The sequence below is a fragment of the Patagioenas fasciata genome, chromosome 15 (assembly GCF_037038585.1).
Source record: "Patagioenas fasciata isolate bPatFas1 chromosome 15, bPatFas1.hap1, whole genome shotgun sequence".
Classification (NCBI taxonomy): domain Eukaryota; kingdom Metazoa; phylum Chordata; class Aves; order Columbiformes; family Columbidae; genus Patagioenas; species Patagioenas fasciata.
In genome coordinates, this window is record NC_092534.1 from 7,141,637 (window position 1) to 7,160,856 (window position 19,220).

Here is a 19,220-nt window from a genome sequence, read left to right on the forward strand (position 1 = left end):
AGGTGTGGATACTCATCTTTTCTCTTCACACAGAGTACCGTAGCACAACCCACGAGCAGGACGTCCCTGGTAGTTAAGTGTCAGTGGTCTAAGAAACACGGTAGCCTGCAGCTCTAGTTTTCAGTTGTCCTTAGAGATAAAAAACCCCAACAGGTCTAATTATTTCCTCATACCATCTCTTTCCCCACTACATATGATATAGGATTGAATCCCTCTACATTTTGGGAAGGTGTGTGAAGATCCAAGTTCAAAATTTGAACAAGTATGGATATTTACGAATAAAATAGACTGCCAGAGGAGGAAACAGTCCATAAAGCTTGTGTTTCTCACATCCAGTGGGTTTGAGTGGGATGGGGACACCAGACTATCAGTTTATATGTAATACCAGTTTGATAATGTGAAATAGCTGATTTGAAATCCAGCAGTGCACATGTAGCAGTGGCATCAGACTTGGGACAGCAGGCACAGAACCAGCTGCAGATGTTCCCAGCCTTTGCACCAGAGCAACGAACCACCAGAGATGAGCATTATTTACAAAGCATGGAGTGGGGAACACGAGGTGCGTGCCTGCTGATTGCTGTTTCTACACCGACTCGTGGTTTGGCTCATGAGCTGGCACAGGGGGACATTTGCTTTGATCAAAAGTAGCACTATGATGGGAGTAGTGAGGAAGATGTTTTCCACAGCAGCATTTTGAAGAGATTGTGAGGTAAATGAGTTCTTAGAACACCCGCAAATAAGCTGTGATTTCCATCTGTTGGAATTTTGCTTGGAACAGTGCAAATATTCCACAAGAAATGGTAAATAATAACAGTGTAAACATGGTAGAAAAAGGATGGCAAGGGTTTGCCTACTCAATGCAAATCGCCGGTGACAGCTCGCCCCGAGCGCGGGAGCCGGGCCTGGCGGTGCCGCAGGGCCCAGCACCGGGACAGCCACGTTCTCCCGGGCCTGGCGCCGGCCCTGCCCGCAGGCCGGGCGGAAGAAACAACCTCCCGGGCAAGGATCTCCCCTCAGGTGGGTAGCTGGCGGCTGGCTGCCACCTCACAGGCTTCGGCCCCGCCGGCAGCGGCCGGGGGTGAGCCCGCGGCGGGACAACGCCTCACCCCGCTCGGGAAAGGCCCCGGCGCCAATATGGCAGAACCGCCCTGCCCGCGCAGCCCCGCTGCGGCCGTACCGGGGCGCCAGACCCACGATCCGCTGCGCAACCCAGCGCTGCCCGCGACCCGGGCCCGGCAGGGGGCGAGGGGCGCCGGCAGGCGGAGCCGCCTCGGGGCCCGGCGCATCACGCCAAGGGGAGGACCCAGGCCACGGCTGGAGAGGCCACTGCGCCTGCGCGCCGCGGCCGACGCCATCTGCACACGGGTGTGTGACAGCGTAACCAATCTTGTGCCGGGGCCCGGCCCCCCGCTACGTCACACTTGACGGACGTGCGGGCAGTCCAGTGAGAACCGGAGCTGCCGTTCAAACCGGCGGTGCCGGCGAGGTGACGGCCAGTCGGGCGGTGGAGGCGGGCGCTGCGCAGCAGCAGGTCATAGGCGTCTCCGACGGGCTTTTACTGTGCTCGGGGCGGTGCCGGCGCTCAGTGTGTTTGGAGCCGGCGGACGGGCGGGCAGGGCCCGTGAGTATGGGGGTGAGGTAGGGCCGGCCCAGCTGCGGGAGGCGAGCGCGGCTGTCCGGCGGGGCCGGGCCTGCGCGGCGGCAGGGAGAGACGCGGAGCCGATCGGAGGATGGAGGACAAGAAGGAGGAAGGTGAGGCAGAGATCCAGGAACACGGGCCCGAGCACTGGTTCAGCAAGTGGGAGCGGCAGTGCCTGGCCGAGGCCGAGCAGGAGGAGGCCCTGGCCCCGGAGCTACAGGACGAGGCGGCGGCGCAGCCCGAGCACAAGCAGCAGAAGCTCTGGCACCTCTTCCAGAACTCGGCTACCGCCGTGGCGCAGCTCTACAAGGGTGAGCGCTGCGGGGGGTCTGGGGCGGGGAGGGGGTCACTGCTGAGCCGGGCAGGATGGGGCTTGGCGGGCGGTGGAGCCCGAGCACGGCGGGCTCGGGGCCGGTCCCGGAGGTGTTGGCGGCGGGGTCGGGGTGGGGGGGCGCTGAGGCGCGGAGCGGCCGCGGAGCCGCCGGGGGTGGGGTGGGAACGGGACGGCGGCGTCACAAAGGGGATGTGGCGGTGAGAGCGGCCTGGGCAGGGGGAGGAGCGGCTTCCGGCCCGGGGGCTCCGCGCCCGTCCATAGAGGCAGACGGGAAAACAAAATGGCGTGACGGGAGCTGCAGCTCGGACATCGCCCTGCGCGGCCTGGGCCTCTGGGCCGGCTCTTGCGTCGGCCCGGGCCGGGCCTGGTGCCCCGGAGGGGTCGGCCCGGGCGATCGGTCGGTGGGGCCCTGCCGCCCCCAGGCAGGCACGGCGCTACAGGGGAGAGCGGCCTCGGTGAGACCCCAGTCGGCCGGGACGAGGCCTGTGAATGGTCAGGGAGCTCCGGGGGCGGGGAGGGTGGGGGCAGACCGGGAAGCCCGGCCCTGCCGGCGGCTCCTGCCGCCCAGCCCGGGGAAGAGGCTCCGACAAAATGGCGAAGTACGGAGCCGGCCCCATTGTGCGGCGGGGGCTGCGGGCGGGGGCCGTGCCGGGCGCTCCCCCGGCGGGCTAGGGGCGCCGCCGCCGTCGTCCGGGCCCGGCCCGCTGCCGGCCCGCCCTTCTCGGCCCTGGTCCCGGGTTGCCTTCGGAAGGTGGAACAAAATGGCGAAACCTAACATGGCCGTTCGGAGTTGGTGACTCCAAAATAAACAGCATGTGTCCTTCCCTCCCTGCAGACCGGGTGTGCCAGCAGCCGGGGCTCTCCCTCTGGGTTCCCTTCCAGAACGCGGCCACTGCGGTCACCAACCTCTACAAAGGTAAGGGGCTGCCCCCCCCCCCCCCCCCCCCCCAGCTGCCCCCAGCCCTCCCTGCCGAGCTGGGCTCCCCTCTGCCTCCTGCCCAGCTTACTCATGAGCAGGGCCTGCTAATGTCTCTTATTCACCCTGATAAAATCTAACCCGAGACTGCTTCCTGAATCTTGCAAGTTTTCCCTGGGCCAATTTAGCTGACGATAGCTGAATCTTTTCTGTTGCCTCATGTCGGTGACTAATAACTTAAAACATGTTTTACTTCAAGACCATTGAAAAAGGATGTCTTTAATGTGTGGTTTGATCTTGTGAATTCAAGGGAAGAGTGCAGTAGCCTGTTAAACAGTGCTTAAATTTCCTGCATTTTATGTATTTGATGGTGTATTAAGCATTGGTATCTCAGTAAATACATGTACATTTGTGGTGAAGCATAATGTGTGTTTAGTGTTTGTAAAACTCCGTGTAGATGTTATGTGACAGAAAGTTTTAGCATCTTGTGACAGCAAGGCTTCTTAAGTAAGCCTGCTGGTTTATTTTAAGCACTAGAATGCCATTATGACTGTGTCCAAGGGGGCTGGAAGAAAACAGTGTTAGGTGAAACTTCGGTAAGAGTGCTGTTTTACTGTGTGTCAGTCAGGATCTATTTCTGAACTCTGCTATTCTTTGGGTTATCACAAGGATTCTTGTCTGCAGAAGTTTGTTTAAAAGATTGGACAAAAATTATATCTAGATCAGTGCAGGCTTAAGTTGACACAGTGTGATTCCCATTGTTACTGTCTTACATTCCTAGGAAGGAAAAATACTTGAAAGTTCCAAATTGGTTTTCTGACTTGTAGTTTAATACTTTTTTTTTTTTAGTTGTGAGGTGTGTTTGTTGTTTGGGTTTTTTTCTTTGTGCAGCATTATCTATAGGTTTACCTGCGTGTTCTTTCATTTGTCTCCAGTTTTCCCATTTTGGATTAATTTTAAGCGATTGAACTTCTGTTTGTGATGGCTGGTTTGGTTTCTCACAGATGAGGACAGAGCAAGGGTGAAATGTAGGTTCAAAACGCTCCCCACCAGAGACTTCGCTCTTGTGGAAAGTGCATTTGAATGTTGTGTATGTGTCACAGGTCATACAAAGGGGCAGCATGTCACCTAATAGGGTAGGTGCTGACCTGAGGGAGTGGGTCACCAGACCTTGGTCTGGGACATTGGTCACTTGAGCATGGTGCTAGACTGGAAACATGTAGTGTTAATAAACTGTTTGGAATAATTATAGTCTATTGTTACAAATGGCATTGCTCTCACTTATGACATCTTTACTAGAGAGACTTAAACTGTTTATTTTTGGTGGAATTGATTACTTGTGCTATAGACAAACCATATTTTTATGCAGCGGTTTGATTAATAGAAGAGCATGTGTGTGATGATCAGGGAAACTAGAATTCAGGAAGCTGTCTTTAGTCAGGTGTGATGTAATACTTTGCTGAAACAAATCCTTCCTTCAGATGGATCTTTAGCTGCTGAAGTACCTCAGTTACTCAAAACTGCCATCTGTCTATTTTAAATTATCTTCCAAGTGGGTCAAAGTTTGAGAACACAGGTAGAACCAGCTAGACACTGGCATAGCAGGCAAGTTGGAGGCTCTTAATGTGAATTTCCCCTTGTCAATGATGAACATGGCTCTTTAAAAATCTGCTGCTGTTTGTCACGTACTCAGTAATGTTTGTGCTTTGGGGGACTCTGTCAAAACACTGGAGAAGTATTTGGTGTGGTAAACTGACCACCACAAACTGCATCTTGCCTTGTCAGCTGATTTCTGATGTCATATGTATTTGGATTTTTGAGGCATCAAAATTCTTTTCAATGAGGTATACGAGGAATAGTGCATACAGGGAATGCCATGATGCCTTGAATGTCAGCATTTTTTCTTTGCACCACACTGTGAAGGTCTTAAATGGTGTATTTCTGATTGGTGTTGCTGATAGAGACAATACTGAAAAGACATGTGAGTATTGTCCAGATGGCACTAAGGAAGTGAAGGCATAGCTTGTAATGTAGGATTTAGAATTTAAGGCTGCTGTAGAAATTCTTAGGCAATATTAGAATAAGGCTTCTGAGCCTATTGTTTACCTTATTTTTATTTTTTAAAAAGCTGAATGCTTGCTAATGCTAGTAATTTCAGAATGTATATGATTTGAGCACTTATTTTGCCAGCTTAGCTTTGTAAACAAAGTACTTGTAGCTTTTACTATAAAAATCTAAACTTTCCTGGAATAATGATTCTTGAAATTTGTCCATGCTACCTCAGCAGTCAGTGTGTTTGACCTCATAACCAGTTCCTGCTTAGTCCTCTGAAAAGCATTCTTGTGTTACGAGGAAAGCAGGTTATTGCCACCAAGCTGGGCTCCTCATGTCTGGGAAGGACTTAAGGTATTTCAGAAAGTGATTAAAGCAATACTGTCCGTTTCCAGGTTGGCTCTGAAGTGTTTGTGCAGCTGTTACTGTGAGCTGCTTTGGAGGATAAAATGGCTGGAGGAATAGTCTGTCATGTTGCCATTGCTTTTGCAGGAATTAGCATTTATAAGTCTTCTAGCCTTTTAATTATAAAGCAGCATAGGCAAAATACCCTTAGAGTGCATAAAAGTAACTAACATGTTAAGTATGCTCTGTGTATACCTGTATAGCTTATATACTAAAAGCTCCAAGATTTAATAACTATGATCAGTTGGAGATGTTTTCCTTTTTTTGGTAGATTGTGTTATATTTGAAGTACTGCTCTTTGATAGTGTAGATTTTAATGCTGTCTTGTGGACCATGCAGTGATGCCCTAGAATGTGTCTTAATAGTGATTTTTTTTTTTTTTTTTAATTTTTGAGTGTGAGCAAACTAATGTGTATGTCACAGTTTACCTGTAAACTGGTATCTTGGAGAGCTGTTCTTAAACATATCACTTAATAGCCCTTTGCCAAAAACAATGTTACATTGGACTTCATTAGTAAAGCAAGAATACAAAAAGCTGTTACCAGCTTTGCTAGATTAAAAAGTAAAAAGAACAAAAGCCCCACACCACTATGGAAATTGAGTAAATGAAATTGGAGTGGATACATTGGTATCTCTTAATGGAACAAGAGCAACATAATAGTAATTGTAATAAAACTGAAATACCTGTTGGCAAAGCTCTGATAACAAATGTATGACAAACAAGATGAGGTTAATTGTGTAGAGAAGAGGGTTTGTCCCACCTGTTGTCAGAAACTTCCTCATACTTAAGCTAGTAGCCAGAAATGTACTTACTGAAGTTGGAAAGCAATGCAATACAAGGCATTTGTGTGGTTCTTAGAGGCAAAGTTATAACTGATGCACACAGGTGACCAGTTACATCAATGGAGAATGAAATTGCATTTAGTAGTGGGATTAATTGCAAATAATGTGTTTAAAGCTTTTGTATATCCCATTTGCAATGGGATCATACATGGGGAATGAAATTCTTGTAGACTTCCTTTGTAAATGGTGTGTTGCCTCATTAAAAGGCATTGAGAACACTTGTGTTCTAACTAGTTTGAAAACTATGGCCTCCTATGAATGGCCTGTGCAGTTTAAATTGAGATGAAGCTTGAAGGACTCAAAAGAAATCTGAGTGTTCTGAAAATTCCTTACCTATCAGAAGTAAGAAAAGCAGTTATTTCTTGTTTTATGCGGGGTTTCCTGGCTGTACTGATGCACTTTAAGAGTGTGTCTCTTAAAGAGCATTGTCTGTTGATTAAGTACCTTTCTCAGACTGACAAGCTCAAAGTGTTTTTAATGTTAATCCAGTATGATTTTATAAACAGTGCTGTGATGTTGACTTGAAGTATAGCAAATGCTATTTAGGTGGTGGTTGAGTTGCTTTTGACTTGTAAAGGGGGAGGAATTTTTTGCTTGATACTTTCTTTAGGTTTACTAGGACTTAATTCCAGTGCTGGTTAATTTGTTAGAGCTAACTTGGTATGGTGTCACAGTAACCTGTAGAAAATCACCTTCTTTCCCATGGTTGACAGACAGCTGTATCAGTGATGTGCCATACTCTACATTGCTCTATCTGTCATACTAAGAACTTTTTTCCTGTCTTCTTGCAGAAAGTGTGGATGCCCATCAGCGAAGCTTTGATGTAGGAATTCAAATTGGCTATCAGCGGCGGAATAAGGATGTGTTAGCTTGGGTTAAAAAACGCAGAAGAACTATTCGTAGAGAAGACTTGATCAGCTTCCTATGTGGAAAAGTTCCTCCTCCAAGAAATTCTAGAGCTCCCCCAAGACTGACTGTAGTATCCCCTAACCGAGCTACTTCAACAGAAACTAGCTCATCTGTAGAGACTGATTTGCAACCCTTCCGTGAAGCCATAGCTCTGCATGGTAACAGTAATTTTTTCAATACTACTTGGTTATAATTGGGTGGGGGTTCTTAAAGCATGACTGGCTCTTGGCTGTTGTTGGTGTCCTAATATGTCATGTACCTGGTGTTCCAGCTGATGGTATCTTTCATTCTCTAAGGGAATTTTTGCATGCATAAAGCGTGTTAGCTACTCAAAAGTTGCATAGCCAAAATATTTTACATGAGGAAGAGGTATTGTATAAAAATGAGGCTTGGATTTGTAATATTCTACAGCTGTAAACTCAACAGTTAAATGTCAACTCTTGGTGATGGTGTTGAAGTATGAAGAGACTTGGCATTCATATCAATGCTAAAGTAAACAGAATTCTTGGAAAATGATAATACTATGCCAGCAACTAGTTAAATATTAAGATTTGCCTAGTAGCAAGTAACTAGCAAATTTTTGCAGGGTTGGGGAGAGGATATTATGTCTGGGTATGACCATCCAACTAGTTCCTCATCCACCCACTAAATCCGTACCTCTCCAGTTTAGAGAGAAGGCAGTTGTGGGGAACGGTGTCAAAGGCTTTACCGAAGTCCACACAGGCAACATCTGTAGCCTTCTGTCCACTGATGTAGCTACTCCCTTGTAGAAGGCCACTAGATCCATCAGACAGGACTTGCCCTTGGTGAAGCTGTACTGGCTGTCTTGAATTGCTTCCCTTTTGTCCATGTGTCTTAGCAGACCTTCTAGAAGGATCTGTTCCATGGTCTTCCCAGGCTGACAAGTCAGTAGTTCAGAGGGTCCTCATTTCTACCCTTTTTAAAAATGGGTGTGATATTTCCCTTTTTCCAGTCACCAGGGACTTCACCTGACTGCCATGACTTCTCAAATATCATGGAGAGTGGCTTGGCAACTACATCAGCCAGTTCCATCAGGGCTCTGGGATGCATCTCATCAGGTCCCATAGACTTCAGGTTCCTCAGGTGATCATGAGGAGAACAAGTGCAGAAGCTGGCTATCACCTGATATGATGTGATAAACACCTTCTTAAGCAATCTTTTCTGAAACCGTAGTTGAATCTGGTGTACAGTTGGTTTACTCTCAGGTGAGAGTGAGCTAGCTAGACTCACTTCTGCACAGTGAGCTCTCAAAGAGAGTAAACTCAGAGGCATTTTTATTGGTAATGTGACTCTTTTCATGTCCTTGTATTGTTCCTCAGCATCTGTTTTGTATAGAGCTGGTTTATGGAAGTCACTTCTCTATAACATGGGAATCTGAACCATGAGATATAAGGTTTTCTTTCATAGTTCATAACCTAGTATAGGGTCACGTGGACTGTAGGAAATTCTGTGCTCTGTGCTGGCACTGCAAGGGCTACAAATACGTTCTTCATCAGCTGGCTGACAGGATTACATGTCAGTCACCTTCTGGATTAGGTTCTCCTGATATCAGTTTCAATCTGGTCTTTGACACAAATGCTTTTGTGCTAATCCTTTAGTGACTAGGCTTATATTTGGCCTCAACTGTTCTTAGGTTATTGCCTACGACGTCTACATTCCTGCAGCTTCTCTCCCCTGTTTCTTAAGAGAAGTTGTGATTAAACCATCTTCCAAACTATTTTTGTATTTATTGTAGGGCTTCTCAGAACTGAGTTTTGATGTTTGAAAGCTGTGTAGGATCTTCAGGTGTGTGTAAATTGTCCTCTGTATGGATAAACATATCATTTTTGGCAGACTGTTTAAATGTTGTTTGCTACTTCTAGGTATTGTGAGGAAATGTGAAAAAACTTGATTGTTAGCAGTGTCAGTAAGTGCTCAGGGCTAAGGCTTTAAGGGAAATTTTTGATTGGGATGTCTGAGAGTGATGCTATGGAAGTGGAGTATTCATTGGTGATGTGGATGGGCTGAATTACATTTGGGGTGTAATGCTGAAACTGTGCTGCTCTAAGCAAGAACTCTTAGTGAAGCAGGGATAGGCATGAATCTATGACACCAAATAAAGCTCTGTGGAAGCAGAGTTGGTTTGATTTCTCAGAAATAGGTACTAATAGGTCTAAAGACCATGATGCCATAACTTGCTGGCCATGCTCTTTGATGGGGACAGCACCTCTGTTTAGATCATGTGACCTCTGAATGCTTCATAATCACATCTGAAAACTTTTACAGAAGTGATGGTAACAAAGTAGCTAATAATGAAATATTTCCTGGAACATCAAACACAATTCTAGGTGAATGCCCTGGGCTAAAACATTAGAAATATCTTTGGGTGTCAATTCAGTCTCAAAACTGTATACTGCATCTGAAAAAAGATCTGTTAGAGGTGAGGCTGAAAAATCCGATTTTATCTTAGACTTTGTTATATCTGACCCATGTTATAGGTCCACAAGGTAGTTGACTGCTTTCTTGACAAAAGCTAGGGATTTTGAACTTCAAAATTAATCTTGTGATATTGATTATCAATAGTTTTTGTGCTATTAGGACACTTCTCTTTTTTTTCTTTCTGTTCTGCTTTCAAGACTTGTTACAGTAGCTAAAAGCAAAATGATCATGATGAAAGTATACTGACACAATAATGTTTAAGGTGTATGTGATGTACCTTTTTACTGTGGCTTCAATGCTGTACAGCTGTTACTAAAATCCTTAGTGTAACTTCACAGTACTTGTTCACAAGTTTTTGGAACCAAGTAACCTCTTGAGAGAGTAAAACTCTGCTAAATAAAAAAATCTTTGCCCGTAATATCAGTTTTCCATTATGATGCTGATGGGTAACATTTGAAATTAAACATGGCTGGAAACTTAAGCTGTGAGTACTTAAAAAGAAATTAAAACCTTCAAGAAAAGCAAGAGTATGTAGCTCAAGGTAGTACATGCTATTTTTATTCTGAAGTTTAAGTGGATTTTTTATGAAACTTCAAGAAATGTGCATCTCATGCTTAGTTTTTTTTAGATGCAATCATAGAAGAAATACCTTTATTGTTCACCATTTCAAATATAAATTTGGGTCTTTAAAGTCCAGCAGTCCCTAAAATGTTGCTGTAGTTAGCACTGGTATGGATGTGTCTTCACCTACTTTCTGGGTGCATCCTGCTATATCCAGTACTGTAAGAGAGGAGTTTCAAATAACAGAATTGCATCAAACTGAGCTAATAGTCATAAGATTCCCAAAAGCTGACATATGCCAGCTCACTGTCTGCCTGGCTGTAGCCAGCATCGTGAGGCTTGCAGCTGGTGGCTGTGCACAGCCCATGTTTGAAATAATGCTTTGGGCTTTTAATTCAGGATGTGCTCTGTGCTCTACATACCATGCTCCCAGTATAACGACAAAATGCTGTGATTTGAGGAAGTAGCAGCTTAGGAGGACAGTGCTGAAATGTGTTAGATTTGAGTGTTCTTAACTGAAAATGCTGTGAGAGAGTGACAGCACAGTGAGGGAGGGTTAGTTGTTTTGCTCCTTATCTTTATTGTCAATGTATATCATTAGTGTGATTAATTCAGTCCCTGTGGAGGGAGAACCCTTGCTCTAGCATTTTGAAGTGTGTGGCTTAGTCTCTTTGAAGAGCCTGAATTTCTATTAGACCTCTCTATTCCCATCTCAGATGTTAAACTGAAGTATAAAACATCAGTGGTTGGTAGCAGAATGCAGAAGCAGCAGTTGGTAGAAGAGGGGATTGGAGGGCTGAGTTGAGATTAGTTTGAAAGAGTTAAATCTAAAGGTTGTGTGTATATATAGCTATCACAGAGCTGTGCATTGGTATGCGCTGCTGAAACTTGCTCTTTGGGCAGTACTGTGGAAGGGTGAGTATGGCACAGAGGAATGACAAGGATCTATCTGCATGCCATTTTATTTATTTGGGGTTATTAACTAATTCCTGCGTTAGTCACGCTTATCGAAGCATGAATGTTCTTTTTGATACTTCCTGATTAAAACTTCCAGAAAACAATAGTTAATACTACTACTATACTGGACAGCAGTTTATCCAGTATATTCTGTGGTAGAGGCATGAATAACTCATTATGGACTCATAGTGCAGGTAAAATGGCATTTACAGTTTGTTAGGCCAGTGTTGATAACTTGCTGCTTTTGAGTTGACAGTTTTATTTACCTTAAGTAATTCATACTCCATAACATACTTTTAGCCAAGCATTCTAATCATTTGATAGTTTGAGAGTACTCAGTTACAAACTAGAAAAAACTGTGACCAATACTAGTTATACTGCAACTTTTTCTAACAGTACTATAATAAGTGCTTGAGAATATACTTTCAGATAAAAGCAGAGTTCTTTGTGAAATTACTGGCTATGAAATGCCAGATGACTAGAAAGATATGGCAGGAGTGAGAGTGTAGTAAGTACTGCAAAATATTTCAGACGTCCTCTTCAATCCTTACAAGTTTAAAAAGGGAGAAAGTCATGTGTCCTTTTGTAAAAGCCTTAGTAGAAAGGGAAATGTCTCCTGTAGAAAGCACTGGGAGACTTCAGAGGTATTAACGAGATTGTGAAAGAAGTGAAGACACCTTAGTAGTTGTATGGACAAACTCATGTGCCTGTGATCAGGTCATGTTAATTACAATATAGAAATCTGAGGTTGCAAAGTGGTGTTGCTACAGTCATGTCATCTTACTACTTCTGGTACCTGTTACTGCTTGCATTACTGCTTTAAATGGTTAAATGCTTTGGGAAGAGGTTTTGGAGTCCACTGATAACTTCAGCTTGGAATAATTCACAATAAATGGGTTTTCTGAGATTTCTTCTTTGTGTTACGATGACTTTCCAAGAAAAAATGAACTGTGGATCACAACTCCTGAAAGATTCTTTCTTGGTCAAAGAGTAGACCTTTTCAATTGCATTGCTGATTGTGTTCAAAGATGTTGCTTCCATGAAATGGCAACTTGATGTTTCAGTGCACTCCTCAAATTTTCTTTCTGGAACATAGAATTTTCTTCCATATTAGCTTGATTACTCAATCTAAACTGTGATCCAAATGTTTAATTTTGTCAGTTCTGCTTTCTTGGATTGGAGTGCTATGGAATATGCTTAGCTGCCAGTAACTGATACCAAATTGTCACTCGGTCTGACATACTCAGTAATGACTGTTACTTACTAGTTCAGTATTAAATACCTCTGAGATGCAAGATTAAACTGCAACTAGAAGTTAATGTTGTGATGCAATATTGTTGTATTGCCATCTTTGTACAAAATAATTCAAACTACTCTCCTGCCTTGACATTAGGTTATGTTGAAGATATTAACTCCTTAATTATATCCTGAAGGTTGTTTCTGTATTTTAAATACACAGTGATTCAGTATTACCTAAATACTGGGAAGTCAGTGCCTGCTTGAGGCATTGCTTGCAAACCTTGGCAGTCTGTTTTAGAATATGCTGCAGCATATTACAGATGCATCTTTCAATTCTGATTTTTGTATATAACATTTTCAAAAATGCGTGCTGCTTGAAAAGGCTATATTTAAAAACACAGTTCTTGAATGATGCCAAAAAAATGTATTTTCACATCACAGGTTGTTTTTGGGGTTTTAGAATAACTCTTTGTACTTGGGCACTAAACAGAGATGTAATGATAAAACAGAATTAGTATGTTGGCCATTTGATTATGGGTTGTATAATATAAAAGTAAATGACTGCTAAGTGGTGTAAATTGTTGACTCTTAGGAGAAGTAACAACACTGAACTTGTGTGTTCAGAGCAATTTTGCTTGGAGTAGTGATGTGGGGGAATCTCTGCAATCAATTTGGATTTGAAACAATGTTACCAGTGCACTGTCACATCTTTTTCAGTTTAAATGTACAGGATGAATTAATGTTTTTTCTACTGTATGTCATGCTAGTTGAAATTAAACTTATGTTGTATTTGAATTGTGAAGTGATTTGTTACCTGCCCAAATTTTGCATGTTGGTTGTTTATCCAAGCTATGGTATATGAACTGGCTTTTTCCTTGTACATCTATGTTACCAATTAGCTGCTTTACTTTCTTTGGTAGATGTATAGGAACCTCTTTCATAATGGTTTTGAATTTCAGCTTGACCTTAATCGTGGGAGTACTGGAACAAACCTTGTTTCTGAATTACCTTTTCACTAAAACAGCTTCTGCTGCTTTAAATACTGTTATTGTGAATGAATGATGACTTAGATATTATTAAAACCTGCAGGGTCCCTACCAGACTTCAGACCCTGTTTCTGGATTGTGTTGAAACACTACTTAGAGCTGTAAGTAAAAGCTCTAAGAAGTGTCATGATTAGTGGCTGCTTCTACTTGTTGTTGCATAGTGCCCACTCTGTATAAAAGCAAATCCCGTGCTGTTACAAGATCGAAGCTTTGTGCGTTTGTTCCACAGTAATGTACAACAGAGTGAAATTGGTTGGCCTGTTCTGTCCTGACTTTGATATCAACCTGCCATGGCTACAGATGGCTTTAGAACTTGCCTTCTAGTTGAGGTTTCTGCCAAAAGCTCTGGTGGCTCTTGCAGTCTCCTCTTCACAGAGCCTGTGAAGCTGCCTATTTGGCCCACCAGCAGCTAATAGACAGGGTTTTGGTAGGCTTGACTTGTCAGCATGTGACTTCTGGCTGCCTACTTGACCATATATGAAGATATGTATTAAATGGCTTTGCACACACACAAGATGTATGATGTATGGACAAAGATGTAGTGTATTTGAAACTGGAGAAGACCTCTGAGAGAGTTCACGATTTTGAAGGTTACAGAGACAGAAGTCTTCCTGGAGAGCATCACATTTGTGTGTTCTTATTGCTAGACAAGCATACAGATCTAGCTCTTATTCTGCTGTTCTTCCTCTTCCTGCATGATCTTGCTTTGGAAGTTTATTTCTAGGGCCAACAGATGTTTTTGAAATTTCTCTCATAATGGATTTGAAGCAGTCATGATAGCAAAGATATTTGTCTTATCTCTGAGCTCCTTTTTATCTACAAACATAGCTGGAATTCCAAATTGAGAAGAATTGTTATGCTTTCATGTACTAGCCCTTACTAAACTTGTTTTGGGATAGTGTGCTTTCATGAAGTTGTAGTAGTAACATTACTGAAGGCAAAGTTTGAATTAGTATGAAGCTCATGGTTTTCTTGTTTGTGCCCCTTTTTTCTACAATAAATAATCTGTTTTAAAGATTTTATTAATAACCTGAACACAAACCAAAGTAATTGCATGGTGCTTGTGACTGTTCTGGATCAGATCTGTCAACAGCAAATTCTGGGGGATTTTCATGTGGTCTGTGTTGGCTTTCATTTTTTGCCTGCTCTTCTGGATTTTGGTAGTTCCAATGTGTTGGTTGATAGTGGCAGCCATTAAATAAAGCTTTATTTAAAAACTAGTGCTGGTATACACCTGAGATCTGCTGTCATACTGCAGTGTTCTTTAGAGCTACAGTGACAAGGGAGTGAAGGGGCGTGGGGCGATGGCATTTGAAAAAAAGACCAAATCGGGTCAGCCTGGAAAGTCCTTGGTAGGGGATTTTTCTGAGTAACTGTTGCTCTAATATGAAGCCTTTATGTTGGAATAGTCTATTCTTGAGTATGTCCATGTATTTTTGAATAGCATGTCATGCTTATGGACCTAGCATTTGCCATAGAGTGTTGTTACAACCTGATGTGTAAGCTCAGTTTTAATGTAATAAAAAGCAGTTTGAGTCATTGCCAGATTCTTATGGTCTAAAAGCTGGGAACATGTGATCTGGACTGGTGGTAAAAGTAACAGGACAAAGTGCCTTTAACATGTCACTAGGAGTCAGATAAGCTTAATCCCTTCTGCCACACACGGAAAATTAACTTTCTTTACTGTTTGACCTAAATACTTTTTCTTTTTTTCCCCCAGGTCTTAGTGGTGCAATGGCTAGTATAAGTGTTCGCTCAAGTACCCCGGGCTCGCCCACTCACGTGAGCAGTGGCTCCAATGCTAGTCGAAGGAGAAATGGACTCCATGATGTTGATTTGAACACTTTCATATCAGAAGAAATGGCACTCCACTTGGACAATGGTGGAACTAGAAAGCGTACCTCAGCCCAGTGTGGCGATGTCATTACAGACTCACCAACTCATAAACGCAACAGAATGATCTAAACTGCAAAAATTTCAAACCCACCATGCTGCTTGAAAGCCACTTGATCCTCAGAGTACTATTGAAAAGGAAACATGAGGCCATCTTTCCATATTCACTGTTTAAAACAGACGAATTCAATAATTGCCATAAAGGAAATTTTAGATATTACATTAGATGCCTCTTGTAACTGCGGCTTTCTTAAACTATATTCTTAGCAGAGGACATCAGATATTGTGTAGTAGTTAGCAAGATCATCATAGGCGAACATGTATCCGTTCCAAGGCTAAAAGTGACCTTACTTGTATTCTTAAAGGGAAAGGAAATTTCAGATGTTTATTTGGTTATAGAATGCTTTTTTTTGTCCTTTATTTCCTGCTGTGTTGAGTATTTGCTTGAACAGTATTGCCAGTTTGACAGAAATTGTCTACAACATGACTTGGCATCTTTGTCAAAACTGCAGGCTTCCATTTTTGCAGCACTGTACCATGCACCTAGTTTCTATATAGTAACAGTGTGCAAGTTATAAATATTGGACTGTACCCTTCTTAGTTTTAAAAGCAGTTGACAATTCTGGTGATTGTGTGATAATGTAAAGAGGTGCTATGATGGTCATGCAATTAATACTTAATATTGAATCAATACAAGGGTCTTTATTGGATTCACTTTGTGTGTTTTAGTGCTCTGAAGTTAGCAATATTAAACTTTTCCCCGATTAACTTCATAGGCTTTTAAATCAGTTTGAGAAAATATATGTACTTATTGGTATTATCCTTGTGGTAATCATACACAGTGCAGACTGCACCAGTGCTGACCTAAATTTAGGGAAAGATGTCCTGTAATTGGAAAATAGGCTTTTCTGTTCAGTATTAGTGAAGGGTAGGTTTGTGTACACCCATATCCCATTTTGCATTTCTTGTGAAGTAATTGCCCATTGCTGGGGAGGGGTGGGAGGAGAGGGAGTGAGGGGGAATAGTTCCAAAAGGGGTGTGTTCTAACAAGTAAGTCTTCTGGTCACATGTGGGAACTTGGACTAACTTAAACAAGATTCTGTGTGATGCCGTCTCCTTCAGGAAGGAGTGACATGCAGGTTCTGTGAAGTGCTAAGAAGATAATTTAAAACTGGAAGTTGATTATAAAGCTCTGGATAAACATGCCGTAAGGATGACTTAAAGGATAAATGGCTTTCGTCTTGGGTTGAGCTTACATTCATAGGATTGAACTCTGGCTGCCGTAACTTAAGCATAATCTAAAACTGTACTAGAGATCAAGACTGATCTGAAAATCTGTTTCTGAATGGGGAAGGATATCTGTTGGTCTCAAAGAGCATCCTAACTATTTTACATGTAGGTGCAGCAAGTTTTTGGTGGAGAGCCCTGGCTTTTCAGGGCCTCTAAATCTCTGCCTGGGAAAGGGTAATCCAGGAGGAATAAGAAAATGAAGAGCTCCAAACCTGCAAGTTGGGAAGGGGTATTTAGTGAGGTGGTATGCATGCTTTAACTGGAAGCGTAGGCTGATTCTTGGATGAAATGCAGCTATGCTAGATTCACAATGCTGAAAAAATTGTGATGTTCTAGCTGAGTTAAGGCATCCTGAGCTCCATGTTAATACACAGCTCTTCAAGACTTTTGCTTACATGCTTGTAGAGTCAGATTTTTTTTTGTATTATCTTCCCTGTTTGAAGCAGACTTCACTGTAGTTTTGCTCCTTTTTTACCCTGGTGTCCTCTCATTGGTGTTCTGTAGTCAAGGCAAGACAGCAATGATGTGTTAAATTCTCGAAATTCAAGGCTCTTTACCGAGAGCATGTTTTCTGTGCTTTGTGGTGCTTCCATCAAATTTCTTTGCATTGAAGAGCTCTTGAAGATGTCAACAGTTGCACGTACTGTAGCTAGAGGCTCTGTAGTTATGGGACGAGTGTACAAACTGTCCAAAGCAAGATGGTAAGAACTGTTTGAAACCCCCACCTGTGTTATGTAGCTGAACTTGCACATCACCTGAAGACTCAGTATACATTAATTTCAGTTAATGCTATTAACTACGATTCATAAGATTTATTTTATGTAAAATATTAATACTTCATGAAGCTAGTTTTCATTTGGAGACTGCTTTTTCAACACAGATTTTGAAGATGGTAGGCTGTGGGCAGAGGGATTTTTCTGTTCCAAAGGAAAAATGTAGTGTCTTGAACAGAAAGGACACGTATGAGAACCGTTCTTCAGCTCTTCTGTTTTTTCACTAACTGGTTTGGAAAACTCAGATGCTTATGCTCTGCAACTTCTAACACACTTTACTCTTACATGTGGTAAAGCCGAGATCATATTGGTATCAGTTCTGCATATATGGACTAAACTGTAGCAGTGCTTCTGGTCTAGCCCAAATATACAGAGCCTGTTTGAAGTACTACTCCCCTTCCTTGCAGTGAAATCCTGTTAATGCTTCAAAGCATTAATTCAGCCTAGTACCATCTGAAACAACTTGTCTGGCTTTTTAAGTTGTGCCGTTTTGCTTTGAAAAAAGCAGGCTTAGATATTAAACTGGTTGCATTAATGTTTGTGAGGGTTTTTTTTCTTTGCTTGTACCTTGAATATTTGGCGACTTCTTGATTGTTTTTCATTTAGCCCCGACTGCTGTTTGCTCTGTGTTAACCTCTGCCAGAATGATCAAAAGTGCATGTATTCACCTGGTAAACACAAGGAGAACAGGTTGTCTCTTAAAAAAATATATATATAAAAATAAAGTCCAGTATCTGTTGCTTTAAAGACTATATTTCTTGTGCCAGTGTAGAAAATTGACATTCTGGAAATAGCTTTCAGCTGTTATCCAAACCATAGGTCCTGGAGCCGGAAGTGAGTTGATTTTCTGTAAGAAACACTGAGTTGAACTGTTTAGTTTGGTAAAAATGGTGCTTACTTTTGCTTTTTCCTATGAATCGTATAGTTGACCGGTCTCTTCTCCGTGTACATCAAATCTAACATGAATGTGCGGCAAGTTACATAAAGTACATCCTGCACTGAAGCTACTGAGCTTGGCTTGCTTATTAATGAAGTAAGTTTTAAATGTTAAATTTAAATCTATATTACAATAAAGTAATGCAAAAATGATTTTGGCTGAAACTGAAGTCCTGCAGTTAAACTTACTCTCAAATGTGGTTTACCCAGCTGGAGTAATAGAAACTCTAAGTCATAATAAACCTAATAAAAAAAAATAAATACAACTAATCAGGCTGCTTTGTAGTTCTTTAAGTTTCTGAATAATACAGTCCATGAGTAAAGCCAGAGCAGGGTATGGGTAGTGTGAGCTGACAGGCTGATTTGGTTCTGCAGAGCAGGATTTTTCCTCAGGAGTGGGATTGGATGGTAGCTCTTCAGTCTAGCTATGCTGAAGAGACTTTAACATCTTCATTAGTCCGTAGTAGACAAAGATTGGGATGTACTGCTACATTTGTACAAGATACTCTGCGGAGCTTAACATCACTAATACTTAGGAAAAGCATATTAAACCGTACTGCTTTAAAACCTCCTCAGAATGTTGAGTGGCATTGACTGCAATGGTAGAGCTTTCCAGTCTCTTGCAAAAGACTCTTCAGACTTGAGTGAAGTTAGTTGCTTTAATTAGCAGCTTTTCCTGCTTTAGGTGTGTGTCCCCAAACCTGCAAACTATTTTTTTTTACTTATTTGATGTATCAGTGGGTCTTTGAATTTCATTATGAAGGAAAGCTTTAATTCACAGGAGCTTTTGAGTTTAAAATGTCTTTAAAATTAATGTTAACATTTCTTCACTCCTAGCCAGTGAAATGTTCTATGGAGATTTGGAAAGTGTTCTTAAAAGATAGCGGGTTTTGAGAAGTCATTTGAATGTTGGTCCAGAGCTGGTAATATTTTTGGAAGAAATAAAGGAATGCGCACCAGAGTTGTTCCACTGAGGCCCATTCCAGAT

At 42.5% G+C, this 19,220-nt stretch overlaps 1 protein-coding gene across 1 annotated transcript; it reads left to right on the forward strand.

Moving 5' to 3' along the window:
* Window positions 1–1,499: 1,499 nt before the first annotated feature.
* On the forward strand, window positions 1,500–18,498 carry HAPSTR1 (HUWE1 associated protein modifying stress responses). The gene is made up of 4 exons (XM_065850267.2): window positions 1,500–1,950; window positions 2,809–2,889; window positions 6,981–7,256; window positions 15,061–18,498. Exons 1-4 carry the CDS (start codon window positions 1,731–1,733, stop codon window positions 15,303–15,305), a joined length of 822 nt encoding a protein of 273 aa, XP_065706339.1. The 5' UTR covers window positions 1,500–1,730; the 3' UTR covers window positions 15,306–18,498.
* The last annotated feature ends 722 nt before the right edge of the window (window positions 18,499–19,220 follow it).

Bases quoted from the DNA above. Each gene is read 5' to 3' on its own strand.
- HAPSTR1 (XM_065850267.2), top strand. From the start codon at position 1,731: ATGGAGGACAAGAAGGAGGAAGGTGAGGCAGAGATCCAGGAACACGGG. The intron at 2,890-6,980 runs GTAAGGGGCTGC...GTCTTCTTGCAG, and splicing joins GGTCACCAACCTCTACAAAG to AAAGTGTGGATGCCCATCAG. The intron at 7,257-15,060 runs GTAACAGTAATT...TTTTTCCCCCAG, and splicing joins TGAAGCCATAGCTCTGCATG to GTCTTAGTGGTGCAATGGCT.